This window comes from Cotesia glomerata, linkage group LG1 (assembly GCF_020080835.1).
Source record: "Cotesia glomerata isolate CgM1 linkage group LG1, MPM_Cglom_v2.3, whole genome shotgun sequence".
Taxonomy (NCBI): domain Eukaryota; kingdom Metazoa; phylum Arthropoda; class Insecta; order Hymenoptera; family Braconidae; genus Cotesia; species Cotesia glomerata.
In genome coordinates, this window is record NC_058158.1 from 34,768,558 (window position 1) to 34,789,424 (window position 20,867).

Below are 20,867 nucleotides of genomic sequence, written 5' to 3' on the forward strand. Positions count from 1 at the left end.
TAGTAAATAAAATTTAAATATTTAATTAAAAATATCTTAAAAAAATTTTTTATTCGAAGATTTTTGGATAAATTTTATTTCTTACTTAAATTACAAATCGGCCAGCGGCCATTTTGTCGGCCGATATTTTTAATTAAATATTTAAAAAATTGGCTTTAAAATAATAATTAAAAAATTACGATTAAAGAATTACATCTAAACAAATAAATAAATAAATAAGTATAAAGATAAATGAGAAAATATAAATATTATTTAATAATAAAATTTAACGCGTAAATTATCGCGCTGGATATGTACATTTCTATACTATTAGTTGTATATAGTATATATAGTATCAATTTTTATGTATTTAACGATTTAATTATCATAAATACCAATATTAATAAATATATATTTATGTATAATATATATTTATACATATATATCACTTGCATTTCATGAATACATGATATGCATCTACATAAGCTACAGTGACCACATTTCTGACGCGTAAACTGACGCTTATCAATATTGTAATTTAATAAATTAAAAGTACGTCAATTATGAGCATCAGAAAATTGTCATCGCGCGTACTCTAAGTACTTAATATTAATAACATCAATAAAAATTAGCTCACTCTTTACACTATAATGTTACATAAATAAAAAACGGCTGCAGGTATTATTATTTCACTATTATGTATACCGTAATTGACTTTAACATCTTCCATTACAACGTCATCATCAATTCAATAGTTATTAGTTATTAGATTACATTATCGTATTGTAATTTCATTACATTATTCTATTAAATAGTACAATAAATACTGAGGTGAGCTATCGAATTATCGATAGTCTTTACTTTAGTAATTAATCGATAAAATTTAACCGCATAACTGTAATGACCGTAGAGATGAAAAATGACGAGAATAAACGACAAGAAGAAATAAGAAATAAATAATCGCAGCCGTTAGGTGAAAAAGAGATCGATCATATAGATGCTGTCTGCTAGATTCTTCAATACTTGCTAAATAAATCTATTATTTATATACTTGAGGTTTAAATTATTCGCCAGACAATATAAGTACGTAATGCGAATAAGTAAGTTCTTCTCTAAGATGCTTTTATTTAAGCGGTACTGCTTTTTCAATGGTATTTTGTAGTGGAGTTGGTGACAGTGACGGTGATGGTGATGGTGAAGCTTCGGGTGGTTTTACTCTAAAATGTTATTCTTGAAGATGACGTCAAGTGCGATCAATGTTTCTACTCAAGAGTCACGAAATAGTTTATGTCTGAGCAATTTCCTTCCCGGTGGAGTGACTCTCGCATAATTCTCTTGCAACCTCTATGTCCTTGTCATCTTTATCTGCACCGGATATCACATATACCGGTTGTTTGTCGTATGCCAAGTAACGCTCATCCGTTTCTTCTCCTTTCGGCGTACAATATCTTACTTTCATCTATATTTTAATTTTAAAACAAAGAATATTGTTAGTTTGCGGTGAATAAATTTTTTAAAGATAAATTTGTATGTTTAAATTAAATAATCTTTTTTTTTTTTCATTTCATTTTACGATAATATAAAAAATTATTTTATTGAGTACAGAAAAAATTTTTTTCACAAAATAAATAAATCTTTGCTGCATAAAATAATGACTTTTGTTAAATTTCACTGTACTTTCTTAAATATTGATGTTTTTAAAGATATAAGCTCATTCCGGTATCACACTCATCAAGAGCCTTCATTTGAGTACCCACATGCATTTTGATATATTTTTCATATATACATATATATAATATATATAAATATATGAAAAATTGATGTGGGTACTCAAATGAAAGGTCTCGATGAGTGTAATGTCGAGGTGCGTTTATATTTAAAAAAATGTCAATAGTTCACGAGATACAATGTCATTTCTTAATTATTACATTTTTAAAGATATAAGCTCATCCTGATGTTACACTCATCAAGAGCTTTCATTTAAGTACCCACATGGCAATTTTTATATATTTTATATATATGGTATTTTTGAAATATATAAAAATATAAAATATATGAAAAATTGATGTGGGTATTCAAATGGAAGGTCTCGATGAATGTAACATCGGGATGAGCTTATATCTTTTCAAAATGTCAATAGTTCCCAAGATACTAGGTAATTTCTTAATTATGTATCTAGAGATAGAGAATTTTCGAATGCATCCTAATAATTTACTCATCATAATAAATTTACTATCGGTGAGAATGATATGAACCCTTAAAAAGACACAAATTTAGGTGAAGACCTTTACAATGACATTAAATTTCGCTAAAAAAAACCGATTTTATCATATGACTATCTTGGAGACAAAATTTTTCTTATTTTCTTAATAATGTAGATTATTGATTTTTTTTGAATAAGAAATATTTTTTTAATTTAATTTAACAGATAAAATTTATACTATTATATATTTAAAATAAAAATAATTAAATAAAATAAAAATAATTTTTTTTTTTATTAAAAAAAAAAAGAATAGTAATAAATAAAATTTAAAATTGAACTAAATTTAACTCAAGTGATAATAATAAATTATTAAATAACTAATAGCACAATTATTATAATGAAGGTAATAATTTGTAACTGACCTTCCTACGATAAATAACGAATAAAATAATAAAACTGCAGATAATAATGGCACTTGTAGCGGCAAGAACGACGGTAGTAGTCTGATAAATTGGAGTTTCAGCGTCAGTGAATAGTTCCCGTTGTTCAAGAGCCATTATCTTGTCTTCAGCTTCAAAAGATAAGGGCCGATGGATAAATCTTGAAGTGGTAGCATCGGCAATGGATCCCAGCAGCGCTAAGCTACGGCTGCGAGTTAGCTCCTCGAGATGGAAAGCCACATCAACTTTGTTGTCTCCGACTATTTCGAATCCAATTATCGCCGCGTCCAGGTCCAGCTCCACTGCAATTCCGTCCTTGATACTCGCGTTCAGATCACGCAGCAGGTCCGCGGTCGCCCGAGTGAACCGATTCGTGTCCTCATTGACAAAGTGTCCCGGAAAACGGAGCGTTACTTCCACCGCCTCCACTGCAGTCATTACTGAAATTTTAACAAATCACAGTTAAAAAATTACCCGCTTTTTCATTTCTACAAATTACAATTAGCATTAACATCGCGCTTAACTATTTTGTACAATTTCAATTTGCAATTCCCTTTTTCTCCGCCAACAATCACCAACAAATTTACATAACTCTTAAACTTTATTACCTTTCAAGTACTTTTTAAATTCATTCCATTTTAACATATTTCATCTCTATTTATTTATTTATTTTTATTAAGCACAAATGCCCTCTAATGGCTCTTGATTTTACACGAAATTTAATACTCAGAATTCAAACCACAGGTTATTTATTTTTATAACTAAAAATAAAAAAAAAATACATTATAAAGTCTGATTAAACGCGAGGATGAAAATTCTTTAGCTAAAATATAACGTATTGTATTATATATGAATTCATTAATTTAAATTACTCAGGGCACTCTCTGTATGCAGACATGAATTTGTGTAAATTATTCGGTTCTCTCGACTATAAAATATATTTCCACCGCCAAATAAATTTAATACATACATATTATTCTATATTTATTCCGCTAATATAAACTCGCTATAAATCAACGGTTTAATAAATATTTAACTTTTCTAAAAAAAAAAAAAAAATTGACTATGTATTTCTTCTTTCAATCTCTTACATATTAAAACACTTTCCAGATTTTTAAACCTCAAATTAGTACAATATTTAAAATTAAAATTAAGTAAAAGCACCGTTTGTGAATACTATACCGTTTTTGGACATTTGATGTCCAAATAATTGAATAAAAAATTTGCTAACGTAATACCATCATAAATTCTGTTTGTATGAATGTAAGCGTTTAAAAATTCTATCAAAATTATATTTTAACATTCCAATTATCCACAAATATGAAATTCGGGGAATTATTTACAAGTGGAGTCAAAGGTTTTTTTTTATTCTGATTGTTTTTACGACGCGTTTATGATAAAAAATGTCGTGAAAGAAAAAAATAAAGATTTCGATAGCTTTTTTGTCTTCAAAAGTTGGGAAAAATTTTGGCTCATGTTTTTGGATAAATTTTCTATTTTATCTTTTTTTGATGTTTATGATATATTTTTTTTTTAAAAGTACATAAAAAACGAACAATTAAAAAAAAAGTTAAATATAATTTTCTAAAAAATTTATAAATTTTTTTGAAAATTTGTTAAAAATTGTGATAATCTACTTTTTTTTTATTTTTTTATGTATTTAAAAAAAAAATATCAATAAAATCAAATAGAAATTTCTTTCAAAAAAATGAAAATTAAAATAGATCTCACTTGTAAATATTTACTAAAATTTCAAATAAAAGTGTCCAAAACCTTTGTTTCTACTCTAAATCTGCATAAAATTTATCTCCAAAAATAAACCAAATCTCAAGTACTAAAAACTAAAACTAAAAAAAAAAACAAATTGAAACTTACAGCACATTTGTGTGCCTTTGAAGAAGGGCTCAGAGCCAATAATTTGATTGCCAGCCTCGTCAACACACCAGCAAGTTTCTCCGGCACACTGTGTGGGCTCAAACTTTCCATCTACATCGCAAGTGGTCGGTACATGACCGCGCTCTTTCATCGCTTCGCATCTCGTTACCAGTAATTTCGCCACCGGCTTCTCCATCCTCTCCTCTTCAACATCAAGCTTAACCAGAGAGTTTTCCATGTACGCCACGATTTCCGGATCTATTTCAATCAGAGAACTTTTGCCTCCCTTTCTCGCTTGTCTGAAGTTGCACTTGGGCTCTTCGCCGCGTACAAGCGAGCCTTTTACCGGTACTCCCTTTCTGTCGACGCACCAGCAGACCCCCACGTGCTCGAGACACTGTACAGACTCCCAGGCTCCAGTGTCTGCGTTGCATCTCGGCAGGAAGACGGATTTTTTCAGTCTCTGGGAGCTCTTCAAATTTCTCTCCCTCTGGAGCTCGCACGGAGTCAAAACCGGGCAGACGTCATCGCAGACCAACTTGCTGGAGAAGTCATTGTGCCCGACCGAGCACCCGGTCTTTATCCTGCACTCGTTCAACTCCGGGTCGAAGTACCATCGCTCAGTATCGTTCATCCCTTTCTGTCTGGTCGGAGGACACTCGATGAGTCTCGGGGGCTCGAAACATACGTCCCGGGGCTTAGGGCAGCACACCGCGTATTCATCAAGCGGAGATAGCTCGCATTTGTGGGTGGTTGGGCAGTGCTGGCCGTGGGGACCGCAGATAGCTGGCAAGCCTTCTTGGGTTAACAGAGGAGCTCCGTTGGGACAAGGGTTGTCCTTTTTAGGCAGACAGACCGGCACTGGGGGACATGGTGGCGCGCTACAGGCCACTTCTACCATCCTGCAAGCTTCGTTTTCTCCACGACAATTTACGGCCTTACACGGGTCCCGGCAAGAGCAACGCGGACACCCAGATGGATCTAAATCTAAACCATCTGGACAGTCCAGGTGGCATTCTATTGTTGGACAAGTCACCGGCTTTAAAAAATAAAGTTTTTTATTTATTACACTTTTTTTTATTTAGAGTTGGATGCAGTCAAATTAAAAAAAATTGATTTTTGGGAAAATATTTTCTCATAATTTTAATCCAATTCAATTTATAGTTTAAAATAATTAAAAAAAATTTTTTTAGGGAAAATTTAATTTTTTTTTTTTATTAATTTGAATAATTTTAAAATGATAGTTATTTTTGTAAAATTAAAAATTTATACAGCTTATTAAAAGTAAAAATAAATTAAAACAATTTTGAATTTTTTTTTTAAAGTAAATTATTATTTTGGTAAATATTTACAAGTGGGGTAAACCATTTTTATTTTCATTTTTATGAACGAAATTTCTATTTGATTTTATTGATATTTTTTTTTTTAAATACATAAAAAATGAAGAATTAAAAAAAAAATTGATTATCACAATTTTAACAAACTTTCAAAAAAATTTATGAATTTTTTAGAAAATTGTGATATTCCACTTTTTTTTTTAAATTGTCCGTTTTTTTATATATTAAAAAAAAAAAAATTATATCAAAAAAAGATAAAATAGAAATTTTATCCAAAAACATGAGAGCCAAAATTTTTTCCAACTTTTGTAAGCAAAAAAGCTATTGAAATCTTTATTTTTTTCTGTCACAACATTTTTTATCATAAATGCGCCGTAAAGACAAGTAGAATCAAAAACAAAAATTTAAAAATGTTAATTTTTCACTTATTTATGGGCCAAAATAAGGTTGATCCCACTTGTAAACAATTACCAAAATTTTTGTAGGGAAAAATTATTTTTTTTTTTTTATTAATTTGTATAAATTTAAAACTATAGTCATTTTTGTAAAATTTTAAATTTTATAAAGAGATAATACTTTTACTCAGATTAATAATCTATTATTTTTTTCTAAAAAATTTGCGAGTAAACTGTTAGGAACTGCCATGTTCTAATTTTCAAAAAAAAAATCTTAAATTAAATTCTACTAAACTAATATTTTTTCATTTTTTGAATGAATTAGTAAAGAATTATAATGTCGACTTTATTTACAATAAATATTTTTTTAATTTAACTAATTAAAATTAAAACCTAATAAAATAATTCAATTTTGTTAATTTTATGAAATAAATTTAATTGTTAAAAGAGAAAAAAATGATTAAATTACTTATTTTTTAAACTTTTGACTGCATAGAATTTTTCAAAAAAAAAAAAAAAATAACATTATATACCTTATTGCACTTCGGAACCGCACCATCTGGAATTCTGGTACCAGCAGCTTCTCTTCCTTCTTCATCAACACACCAACAAGTTCCTAAATGGCATTGAACAGACTCAAAACTTCCTTTCTCATCGCATTGCGGAATATAAATTCTCCTGGCAGGTTCCCCAGACTCTCTGGCCGCGTGTTCAGCCAAAGTTCTGGCGTGTTGACAAGCAGTGGCGACTACTGGCTCAACACAAGCGGTTCCGCAGCCAGTCGAGCAGCACTTTCGATCATCTGAACATTCTTGGTCATTGCTACAGTGGACTTCGCAGCTGGAAGAACTAGGAACCAGGTAAGGACACTGGCCTTGCTTGACAGCCAGACAAGCGGGGACTTGAGGGCAGCTTTGGCCCTCCCCGCAGTTAACGTCGACCATCGAGCAGATTTCTCTCGGACCGCAGGATACTCCTTGGCAAGGATCTCGGCAGCGACACTGCTCGCACCCCGCGTCGTCAACTTCCCGGCCGTACGTGCATTGTATATCGCATTCCGGAGGCTCACATGTCTTACTCAAAGCACGTACTTCATCGCAGTCAACATCTGTTGTGGTGATATTTGTCCTTAGAGGTACTCCCTGCTCATTTACGCAGTCACAGCGCGAATCATGACACTGCAGCGACTTCCACGTGCCGTCTGAGGAACATTTTGGTGGAGGGATTGCTAAGGACATCCCTTCTCGCGTTCCTTCCATGCGATTATTAAAGTCTTGTAAGTACTCGCACACTGTAATTATAATTTTATCGATTAATTATAACTAGCAACCTTGCAGTCACTGTGTGACTATCGTGACTTGTGAAATATAAATAAATAAATTAAATAATGACTTTTGTTAAATTGCACTGTACTTTCTTAAATATTGACATTTTTTAAGATATAAGCTCATCTCGATGTTACATTCATTAAGAGCTTTCATTTGAATACCCACATGCATTTTCATATATTTTTCATATATACATATATATATAATATATATAAATATATGACAAATTGATGTGGGTACTCAAATGAAAGGTCTCGATGAGTGTAACATCGGGATGAGCTTATATCTTTAAAAGTGTCAATAGTTCTCAAGATATAAGGTAGTTTCTTAATAAAGTTAAATTACACTGTACTTTCTTAACTATTGACATTTTTAAAGATATAAGCTCATCCCGATGTCACATTTATCAAGAGCTTTCATTTGAGTACCCACATGAATTTTAATATATTTTTCATATATACATATATATATATATAAATATATAAAATATATGAAAAATTGATGTGGGTACTCAAATGAAAGGTCTTGATTAGTGTAATGTCGAGGTGAGCTTATATCTTTAAAAATTTCAATAATTCACAAGATAAAAGAACGTTTCTTAATTAAGTTAAATTGCACTGTACTTTCTCAATTATTGACGTTTTTAAAGATATAAGCTCATCCCGATGTTACACTCATCAGGAGCTTTCATTTGAGTACCCACATGCATTTTTGATATATTTTTCATGTATACATATATATAATATTTATAAATATATGAAAAATTGATGTGGGTACTCAAATGAAAGCTCTTGATGAGTGTAACATCGAGATGAGCTTATATCTTTAAAAATATCAACAGTTCACAAGACAGATGGTAATTTCTTAATTATGTATCTAGAGTAGAGCATTTTCAAATGTATCCTAAATACTTATCATCATAAATTGACTATCGGTGAGAATAATAACCTTGAAAAGGCACAAATTAAAGTCAAGATCTTTGCAATGACACTATATTTCACAATAATCATAATATAGATTATTATTTAGGTCATATTCACTTTTTGAATTAATTTACAAAATTTTTATTATCTGATAATTTTGTTAATAAATTAAAGAACTTTTTAAAAGTTATACGCACTTAAATTTAACAAAAATCTATTTTTATTTTTTTTTTTTAATAGAGATATATTTTTAAGTACATAAACAGAAAATTTAATGTCGGTCCAACAAGTATTTTTAAAATTATACTTATTTTTGTAAAGTCTTCTCGGAGCGCTAGCACATTAAATTAATAGAGCTGAGAGTAAAAACTTTGAATGCTTTTTTTGGTAAATTGTCTTTGCAGAGTCGATAAGAAAATTTCTTTTAAGCGGCTGAAGCGACCAGTCTCTAATTTTTATACTAGTTTTCTAAACTATCTAGTTTAGTAATTGATCAAAGGATTAATAATTGCTCCATTTTAATACACACTAATTAATTTTTCTTTGATTTTGGTTATAAAAAAAACTTTAAATATTAAATTAATAAAAAATTCAATTTAAATTGATAAAATATACGGATGAAAAAATTTTTTCGAAAAAAATCGTCAATCTGTTTATTTAAAAGTAATAAAAAATAAAGAGATCTAGAAATTTTGCAGTTTTTGTAAATTAAAACTTAATAGCCAAATTTAAAATTAAATTTTTGATCAATAACTGAAAGCTCCTTTTTTTTTGTGAATATTTTGTTAAAAATAAATATTTAAATTATTTCTTCGATTTAAATTTAAGATATCGTGCTCACTGCAAGATAACTTTTTTTTTTAGAATACCTCCCGGAGGTCTTCTATAAAAGTGAGAAAAATTATTATTCAAAAAAAAAAAAAAAAGAAAAAATTATTTATAGTTTAAATTTATAAGTTTAAAATTACTGATATATATATATATATATATATATATATATATATATATATATATATATATATATATATATATATATATATATATATATATATATATATATATATATATTTATATATATGTATATATATATATATTTATTTATTTATTTTTATATTAATTATTTAAAAAGTCTCTTTAGAAACAACAAATTAAAAGTATCTTCTTGTAGACTTTCAAGTGCGCATAACTCTCCAATAAAACTACAGCACTGAAATTATAGTCGATAAATATTCAAATAAATTGTACCTTATAAAAAAAAAACCCTGAAAGCGTGAATAAATGTTAACAGGAGTTAAATTAGGAATGGAAGTGAGCGAGTAGCATAAAGTTAAGTGTTTTTTGTTGGCAGTTGTGTTGGTAAACAACTTTTGATTACTCACTTGTTGGTGGAGTCGGGATGTGGAGCATTGGACAGCAAACAGACTGGCCTGCTTCGGGGACTGCGGTACAAATATGACTCGAGGGACACGTGCTGTTTGTACCAGTGCAAGTAACAGCATTACCACCCTCATCACTTAATGGTGCGCCAGTTACACAGGGACTCTTGTACGACTTCTTTGCCCGGCATTCCGGCGTCGTGGGACAGAGAAAATCCGGGCAGCCGTTCTCGCGGTTTAATACACACTCTTGATCTGCTGGACACGGAAATCTACAAAAAATATTAATAAAAATAATAATAAATAAAAACTCTTGTATTTTATATTTATACCGAGTTCGGTTTTTATTTTATGATAACTTTAACTGCTAATAATAAATCCAGGAGCTGATAATTTTACTATTCTTTACAACCAGATAAAGTTTCGCGTCGTACAAGTTGACCTACTTTTTAAAACGACACCGTATTATTAAAATTATTGGTTGTAAAAAAAGTTACCTGAAACATAGTTTGCTATGAAATTAAATCAACTTTTCGAATAAAAATACCACGTTAAAAAATTACATGTCGATAAATTTTTTTTTTGTCAAACTTTCAAAGCCTGATTTTATATTGAAAAAATAATGTAGAGAAAAAAAATTCATGGAATTTTTTTTTAACTGACATTCTCTAACTTTTTTTTAATAAAACAAATGTAAAAAAGTATGTCGTGGCCTTATATTAAAATGTCGGTACTCGCAGAATTCTTAAACTACACTCTTTAATGTAATTCCTTTATTACTACATTTTATATCAAGTTTAAAAACATTTTAAGTAAGTAAATTGTGTATTTATATTCACGAGTTTAATTTTTTATCTAAATATCATAATTTTTTATTTTGTCATCCAATTCAAAAATGAAATTGTCATATATTGTATGAATAATAAATTATAATTAGATTTTTCTGTAATAAATTCGTACAAATTTAAATTAAAAACTTGATTACTTTTTTATAATAATTTGGTTGTTAAAAAAAGCATAAAAATTTTCAATTTTTTCAGTTACAAAATTATTAAACAAAATATTAATATATATAAAAAAAAAACATTTGTACAAATTTAAATTAAAAATTCAAATTTTGGTAAATACTTACAAGTAGAGTTAACCATTTTAATTTTTTTGAACAAAATTAATATTTGATTTTATTGATACATTTTTTTTTTGGTAAATACATAAAAAATGAACAATTTAAAAAAAAATTTTAAAAAGTTGATTTTCACAGTTTTGACAAATTTTCAAAAAAATTTATAAATTTTTTAAAAAATTGTGATATTTCACTTTTATTTTTAAATTGTTCATTTTTTTTATATACTTTTCCAAAAAATATATATCAAAAACATCAAAAAAAGATAAAATAGAAATTTTATCCAAAAAAATGAGAGCCAAAATTTTTAAATAAGTATTTACAAGTGGGGTCAACCATTTTAATTTTCATTTTTTTAAACGAAATTTCTATTTTATTTTATTGATAAATTTTTTTTTGGAAAATACATAAAAAATGAACAATTTAAAAAAAAAAAGTTGATTTTCACAATTTTGACAAATTTTCAAAAAAATTTATAAATTTTTTAGAAAATTATAATATTCAACTTAATTTTTTTTAATTGTTCGTTTTTTAATGTACTTTTAAAAAAAAAATTTTCAAAAACATCAAAAAAAGATAACATAGAAATTTTATCCAATAACATGAGAGCTAAAATTTTTTCCAACTTTTGAAGGCTAAAAAGCTATCGAAATCTTTATTTTTTTCTTTCACATTTTTTATCATAAATGCGCCGTAAAAAAAATTTTAAAATATTAATTTTTTACCTAGTTATAGCCCAAAATGTGTTTGACCCCACTTGTAAATAATTACCAAATTTTTTTTCCATTAATTTATTAAAAAAAAAACCAAAAATCAACTTCCGTCTTAATCTTAACAAATTATTAAAAAAAAAATTAAAAACTTAAAACGATTTTTTTATAATTAATTTGTCTAAAAGAATTAAAAAAATTACCCTTCACAAGGATTATCACACTCGCAAGTAGAGCACCCAGCTTCATCGACTTTAAATCCGTACTGACACACTTGAGCGCAGTGATAGAGTGGGCATGAGGTGGGCAGAGCACGTCCTTTAGATTTATCAGTAACTTGATTACAATTAACAGCGGCAGCAGGTCCCATGGTGCCGGAAATTTTTTTACCGTCGACGCGGACGCACCAGCATACCAACCCGTTTCTGGAGCACTGTTTTGGCTCGTATCCACCGTCCTCGTTGCACTGAGGAATGTACCCGCGGCCTTGCTTCTCGGAAACGCTGAGCATCTCGGCGAGCATCCGGTTCTTGCGGCAGGCGCTCAGCCCGACAGGAAGCAAACAAACTCCTCCGCCGCAAGAGTCACTCTCACAGCACTTTTGCGGTCCGGAGCAGTCCAAGTCGTGCTGACACGGCGGGCCACAGACAGCTGGCTCTTCCGGCGGGCATTTTCCAGGTCGCTCCAAGTTTAGAGTCGACGGACAGCAGACTCCGTACTCCTGATTCGGCTCCACCAGGCATCGGTACATCGGCGGGCAGGAGGGCTTCCCGATGCTCTCACCGCAGAGGAAAGGCCGCGGCGAGTCCGTTATCTGGAGCGGCTCTCCCGCTGGGCAGATCGTCGCCAAGGACTTCGCTTTCCGGCAGCTGGGGATCGGCGGACACGGTGGTCGCGCGCAAGATGATTCAATTAGTTCACATGTTTGTCCTACTCCTGGACAGGTCACGTTGTGACACGGGTCACGGCACTCACACTTCGGACATCCGGTCACCTCGTCTATCTGTTTCGTTAAAAAAAAATTTTTTTTATTATTTTTTAGACAGCCAAGTTTACTTTTATTAAATTTACTCTTGCTGGCCTCTTATTTTGTTTTACTTTGGGAAAAGTTTGCATATTTGATGGCAAAGTTTAAATAGAATTTGTCGATAGAATATTCTGTTTTATAGATTAAATCAAAGTTTTCAAATTGAAGTTTCGGAAAAATTTTATGCAATTATTGGAGATAATATTTAGATATATAAAGTTAAAATATTAATTATTGAGTAGAATATTTTTAGAAAAATTATAAAAAATAAAATAGGTATGAATTTTAAATAAAAAAAAAATTTAATAAAATATTTTTAGAAAGTATTGATTTAAGTATTTTTTATAGAAATTATTAAATTGATCTTTCAGTTGAAATTTTAAATGGAAATTTTATTTTAAAGTTGGAAAGATTTATTTAGATTTATTTTAATGAACTTTTCAAATTGAACTTGGAGAAAAATTTCATGCTATTATTGCCGGCAATATTTAGATATATAAAGTTAAAATATGAATTATTGTGTAAAATATTTTTAGAAAAATTGTTAAAAAATAAAATGTGTGAATTTTAAATAAAAAAAAAAATATTTAATATTGTAATAGAATGAAAATTTAATAAAACATTTTTAGGAAGTATTTTTTATAGAATTTATTAAATTGATGTTTTAGTTGAAAATTTGAATAGAAATTTTAATTTAAAATTGGAAAGATTTATTTTATCGAAGTTTTCAAATTGAAGTTTGAAAAAAATTTTATGTTATTATTGCAGGTGATATTTGGACATATAAAGTTAAAATATGAATTTTTGAGTAGAATATTTTTAGAAAAATTATAAAAAATAAAATGTGTGAATTTTAAATAAAAAAAAAAATATTCAATATTTTAATAGAATGAAAATTTAATAAAACATTTTTAGGAAGTATTTTTTATAGAAATTATTAAATTGATTATAAATTAGATTTATTTTATCGAAGATTTCAAATTGAGGTTAAAATATAAATTGTTGAGTAGAATATTTTTGAAAAATTATAAATAATAAAATAATTGTGAATTTTAAATTGAAAGACAATTATATTTAACATTTTAGTAAAAAGGACATTTAATAAAATAATTTTAGAAAGTATTGATTTATGTTTTTTTTATAGAAATTATTAAATTGATCTTTCAGTTGAAACTTTGAATGGAAATATTATTTTAAAGTTGGAAAGATTTATTTAAATTGATTTTATCGAAGTTTTGAAGTAGAAGTTTAAGTAAATGCTTTTATGAAATTATTTGAACATATTGAAGTAGGATTTTTATTAAGATTATTGCACCGAGTATTTTTACAAAAATATAAATATTTGTGAATTTTATGTAGAAGTGGTTAAATTTACAATTTTAATAAAAAAAATTAATAAAATATCTTTAGATGATAGAAATTTTACTTGAATGTCTTATTGGGAAACGTTCTGATTGAATTTATGAAAGTATTGAAGTACATAGAAGTTCAAGTAAAATATTTGTACAATAAATAAATTATTAAAGTTCTCTTTAATAGATTTTATAAAACTATTGAAGTAGAAATTTAAGTAGCAACTTTCATATAATTGTTTGAGACAATATTTATACAACTATATTCAAAGAATAAACTTTTTTAAGATTATAGCAGTAACTATCTTTACAAAAATTATTTAAGTCTCAATTTATGTAAAATTTCAGATAAAAAAACGAAAGAAAAAATTTTAATAAAAGTAAAAATTATTGAAATTTAATTTAAAAAATTTTTTAAATCAAAACTTTTGTTTAAATTTCAAAATTTATCAGATAAAAAAATCAAAGTAATTAAAAAAAATTAAATTATAAAATATATATAAATTTTTGTTAATTTTTTACTGTTTTAAATAGTGATTCCGAACCCATAGTAGAATTTTAATTTTTTTGACATTTAAATAGCTGTTGTTATTATTAAAAATTTAATTTTTACTGTATAATTATTTAATAATAGCATTTGAATAATAAAAATCACAAATTAATAATCAAAATATTATTTGAGGAGCTGATTTTCAAAAGGGTATCCTTTCATATTTCAAAAGATCAGTTTTTTGAACTTTTAAATATTAATTACTTCGAGAATTATAAAGATTTCTTAATGAAAATTGAATTGTAGCTTCACAACTGATAGCACTTTATAGCTAAATTAAAAAAGCTCGATAAAAATATTTATAATTGAAGATAATCAGTTTTTTGTCTCGATTAATCAAAAATGAAAAGATACCCTTTTGAAACTCAACTCCTCATTTATAACAATTAATTTTTTCTGAATATCAATTGCACCAAAAATTGTATTAAACTACCAAAATAGAACTTTTACTACACAGAAAAAAAAATTTACTTGAATCAAGTAAATAACTTTGAAAAACATTAGCTTCTTGATTTGAGTAAAAAAATTCTTAAACTAAGAAATATTTCTTGGCTTAAATAAATTTCACTTGATTCAATACAACAAAACTCTTCAAAATTATTTTCTAGGTTTAAGTATTTTTCGTTTGATTTAAGTGAATTTTTTTTTCTGAGTACATATAACAAAATAACATTTTACTTTACTAAAATATTATATATAATAACATAAAGTGGACTATAATAACATTTATCTAGAATAAACATCCAACAATTGATGGTATGAGAAAAACCAATATACCCGATTCCGAAAGTTAGTTTCCAGTAAATAAAACTTTGAAATCGAAAAACAATCACCGGTAAGTGGTATTAAACAATACCCAGCAGAATCTCTGGTTCTCCGAACAGAGTTAAAGATAACTAAAGATAGAGTAATAACATCAATGCCAATGTAATGATAATAACCTTCCCTAACGATATGACTTTCTTAAAAGTTCCCGTTAAAAACTCTCAGAGACTCGAGCGAACTAATATCAAAGAGTCCTAGAGCTTTAACCTCGTGCTTTCTCCTCTCTCTAGTGTTCTAGTATTTTAGTTTCGGCATTAGACAAAGTCAATCTCGACGGAGTAGAGGGAAGAGGAGGAAGACAAAAGCGCAAGAGCGTCATCATCCAGGTTTCCGCAGCACGCAATTACAGGATTTAATAATAAACTTTGGTGAATTACCTACCTGAAACCCAAGAGGACAGAGCATACGGCAGGAGTGCGCTTGACACAGCCGCGGATTATTGCAATCAACGAACTCTCGTCCCGCGGACCTGGTTCCGGGCAACTCGCTTCCGAATTCATCAACACACCAGCAGTTTTTCTCGGTGGCCTCGCACTGGATTCGCTCGAACTCCCCCGTGAAATTGTTGCACTGGGGAATGAATTGGGGAGGTCCACGTGTGCCCAGAGCACGTGACCGTCTGGTGGCTGCCAAAGCGAGCTGTTCGCATCCAGTCAATTCGCTGGCGACGCATTTCAGTCCGCATACTGTCTCGCAGCATTTTTCCGTCGAGCTGGAACACTCGAAGCTGCTGGAACACGGCGCAGCTCGCGATGGACATGTGCTTTGTTCATTTAAAGCAGGACAACGACCTGGAGATCTCAGCAGTGGCTCTGAAAAAAGATTTTATTCAAAATCAATAGGTTACTTTCTGTTCACATTCAATTCCTCTTTCTCTGCCTCTATCCAATCCTTTCTGTTCTCCGTTCGGGCATTTAATGATTAATCCATTTCCATTAGGCTAATTATTATTATCCTTAAAATAGATTATTTCCTTTATTTTTTTATGAAGGTCAAATTTGAATTTTTTTTATTTAAGATCTTATTCCATTAATTATAAGCCTAATTGAGATTGTTACAGCATATTTTGAAATGGACTGTTATATTATTCGGTAGATTGATTTTAAATTACTGTAATGTAATTTGATTTATAATTCAATTGAAGTTATTGAAGATTCAAGAATAACTTTGAGAAAATATTGGGATTAGATTAAGTTAGATTACGTGCCAAGAGCTTTTATTCTTATTACAATTATTATTACCAGCAATCATGCAGTCACTATGTGACTAGTGAACTATAAATAAATGAAATTTTGCTTTATTAAATAATGACTTTTGTTAAATTGCACTGTACTTTCTTAAATATTGACGTTTTTAAAGATATAAGCTCATCCCGATGTTACACTCATCAAGAGCTTTCATTTGAGTACCCACATGCATTTTGATATATTTTTCATATATACATATATATAATATATATAAATATATGAAAAATTGATGTGGGTACTCAAATGAAAGGTCTCAATGAGTGTAATGTCGGGATGAGCTTATATCTTTAAAAATATCAATAGTTCTCGATACAAGGTCGTTTCTCACTTATAATAAATTGCACTGTATTTTCTTAACTATTGAAATTTTCAAAGATATAAGCTCATCTCGAAGTCACACTCATCAAGAGCTTTCATTTGAGTACCCACATGCATTTTGATATATTTTTCATATATACATATATATATAATATATATAAATATATGAAAAATTGATGTGGGTACTCAAATGAAAGGTCTCAATGAGTGTAATGTCGGGATGAGCTTATATCTTTAAAAATATCAATAGTTCTCGATACAAGGTCGTTTCTCACTTATAATAAATTGCACTGTATTTTCTTAACTATTGAAATTTTCAAAGATATAAGCTCATCTCGAAGTCACACTCATCAAGAGCTTTTATTTGAGTACCCACATGCATTTTGATATATTTTTCATATATGCATATATATAATATATATATATAAATGTATAAAAAATTGATGTGGGTACTCAAATGAAAAGTCTCGATGAGTGTAACATAAAGATGAGCTTATATCTTCAAAAATGTCATTAGTTGACAAGATACAAGGTCATTTTCAATAGTTAATTTATTATGATAGTTTCTCAGAGTACTAAACAGATTTAAATTTTGCGCTGGATTAAATTTGTTTATTTATTAATTTTCTTTTGTGCATTTTAATGTCAAATATTGATTAATATAATTAAGAAAATTTTTTGACTGCTAAAATTTTTTTTTAAAATGACTTTTATAGTTAAATTTAGCTTCGTTAGAAAATTCTTGAACTAAATTTATGCTTTATCAAGATTTCATATTTTTTTTTTTGGTAATAAATTTTTTATTTCAAGTTTTTAATAGTTTTTTGGTTTTTAAAATATTTTCCGTCATATTTTTTCATTAAATTATTGATAATTGATCTTAAAATAGCAATTGTGATTGAAAAAAACGAAAAATCATCAAGTTAAAGTTAATTTATTGATAGTTTATGGTTATAAAAAGTCATACATATTTTTTTCTTTTGTATATCTTCTATTTATGCTGTCATTTTGAGTCACAATCTTTCATTTTGAAAATGACTATGTTTATGGTTTTACATGTACTTTAATTATATTCTATTATATTTTTGACATCTGGCTTTTTGCTTTGGCATTTAAATCTGAATAAATAATAAATAATAATAAATAATATAGCAACTGTAAGTTGCTAGTAATAATAATAATAATATAAATAAATAAATAATAAAATGAATGAATATAAATATTTAAAGAGAGATTGACCCGTAATTTAGTGAGTATATAGGGAAATCGCTAAAATAACTACAGTTGAAGTTAACGGTTTCTCGCATCCTACTGCCACACTTATTACACGCCCGAAGCCCGTACCAAGTCGGGATTATTCAACATTGTGTGGATCTTAACATCTGTACATACTATACATACTACATACTACGTACTACATGAAGTACAGCCGCGCCTTAAGCTTGTACCATTTTATTTTATTCAGCTTCATTTACTCCCATCCGCTATTCAATTATCCACAGCACACAACACAACGACTTTAAATAGCTAAATTTATTTATAAATAAATAAATAAATACATATTACACGGTTTATTTATTACGCATAATTTTAACTTGAAAATGCTATTAAAACTTTTTTATTTAACGGCGGTTATCAGACTGTAATCTTAAGAGTTTCGTTTATGAAAGTCTTCGTCAGATAGCGAAAAAATAATAGAGTTGCGATTTCTTATTATTATATTTTATAACAAAATTTTCGTATTATCTTCTTCGAGATTGTGAGAGACGGTCTGGAGAATTTTTTATAATTCATGTTTAATTATTAAAACTTCTTTTTATTACTTTTAAATGTCACACTAATTTTGGGAGTTATTAATGAGATTTAAATAAACTTATAATTGCTGAATATTATTGATTTAAAGTAAACTTTTCTGCAATTAAAAGTTTATTAATTATTTCTCATTAATGATTTAAAAAAATTTGTGTTTTAATTTTACCAATATTGAAAAATAATTAAGAAACTTTAAAATTTATAATTTAAAAAATTAAATACTAAGATTAATAATAAAAAAAAATGTACATATTTACAAGTGGGATAAATCATTTTAATTTTCATTTTTTTGAACGAAATTTCTATTTGATTTTATTTATATATCTTTTTTTTTTAAAAAATACATAAAAAATGAACAATAAAAAAAAAAAGTTGATTATCACAATTTTAACAAATTTTCAAAAAAATTTATAAATTTTTTAAAAAATTGTGATATTCAATTTTTATTTTTAAATTGTTCGTTTTTTTATGTACTTTTCAAAAAAAAAAAAAAAATATATCAAAGACATAAAAAAAAAGATAAAATAGAAATTTTATCCAAAAACATGAGAGCCAAAATTTTTTCCAACTTTTTAAGCCAAAAAAGCTATCGAAATCTTAATTTTTTCTTTCACAAAATTTTTTATCATAAATGTGCCCAAAAAAAATTTGAAAATGTTAATTTTTCACCTAGTTATGACCCAAAACGGGGTTAACCCCACTTGAAAATAATTACCAAACTTTCTTACAATTTAAATACAAGAAATATAATTATATTTAATAAATAATAATGTTTAGTAATTAAATCTTTTGAAATCAATTATTTAACATTGGTAAATATTTATAAGTGGGGTCAACCATTTTAATTTTAATTTTTTTGAACGAAATTTCTATTTGATTTTATTGATATATTTTTTTTTGAAAAATACATAAAGACCCAACTTGTAAATAATTACCCAAATTTTTTTCTAATTTTCTAATAAAAAATTATTAAAGTTCAACTAAAAAAAATTCTGAATAAAACAAACCTCCCAAAGTAAGTAAAAAAAATTTTTAATTTACCAAAGATCAAATTAAAAAAACATCAGGGATGTGACTGAGTTACTCTGAACTCTGCGAAGTAGTATAAAACGAGCGTAGTGGGAGATAATTTCTTTTTATTACGTTGTGTATATTTTATAAGAAGTTACGAGTTGCTGTATAAAACATTCTCTTGTTAATCCAGCAACGTTTCGTTCTTTATTTGGTACTTCATCAGACTTACAACTCTCAAGCGAATCGTGTTTTGAATCAGTCCGATCCGTCCAAATGTTTTTTTTTTTTTTTTTTTTTTTTTTTTTTTTTGACAGCAACCTAGTTCTGAGTTTTCAAGCATTTCATCACCTAAATTTCCTCTTCCATTATTACCACAAAAATAAATAAACAAAAAAAAACCCCACCAAAATTCCACCCCATAAAAATCATAATAACCTATCTAAAATTGTATTTTTAGTCACCGAAAAAGAACCAAGTAAAAAAAAAGGTCCACTGTACTTGAAAGCATTTTTAAAATTTGATTATTTTCATTTGATTGATCAAAAGCTTCCATTTGGTTTGTTATTTACTGTATTTACCTTAGGTATTATTTTATTTAGCTTTTCCTTTTTCCTCCTTTCCATTTTATTTTATCTCACTGCGGCCCTCAGACAATGAAAACTTTTTCCTCAGGTTATTTTATAATACACTGAGTAAATACGCTAAAGTTCAAGAGGCTTTCGGTTATTATTAACAACGTTAAAAATAAAAAAAAGGAATTTATCTTTTTAAGAGTCTCCAATTATAACTCGTCACCGCTTTGACCATTTTATTATTATTCTTCGTCAAACGACTGGGCAAATTGTCAAAGCGAGTGAAAGAGGATGAGTCACATCTTTGGAGATGTTTACATCGCTTTTTTAACTTTCCTCACCGGCGATAAAAAATAGAGAGGAATGAAAGAGCGAGTTGGACTAAGGGCTACAAAAAAAAAAACGAAATAAAGCAGTGATAAGGAAAGAAATATATTGGTTAAGCCGCAGTTCGACGTAAC

General features: G+C 28.1%; 1 protein-coding gene across 1 annotated transcript in view; it reads right to left on the reverse strand.

Moving 5' to 3' along the window:
* Positions 1-81: 81 nt before the first annotated feature.
* LOC123259480 (kielin/chordin-like protein) overlaps positions 82-20,867 on the reverse strand; it is a 57,279-nt gene continuing 36,493 nt past the window's right edge. Inside the window, exons 3-9 of the mRNA XM_044720023.1 lie at positions 15,825-16,255; positions 11,893-12,692; positions 9,860-10,128; positions 6,763-7,520; positions 4,498-5,536; positions 2,605-3,062; positions 82-1,438 (exon numbers count right to left, since the gene is read on the reverse strand). Coding sequence (XP_044575958.1) covers positions 1,265-1,438; positions 2,605-3,062; positions 4,498-5,536; positions 6,763-7,520; positions 9,860-10,128; positions 11,893-12,692; positions 15,825-16,255 — 3,929 coding nt within the window. The 3' untranslated portion in view covers positions 82-1,264. The remainder of the gene's footprint in view (positions 1,439-2,604; positions 3,063-4,497; positions 5,537-6,762; positions 7,521-9,859; positions 10,129-11,892; positions 12,693-15,824; positions 16,256-20,867) is intronic.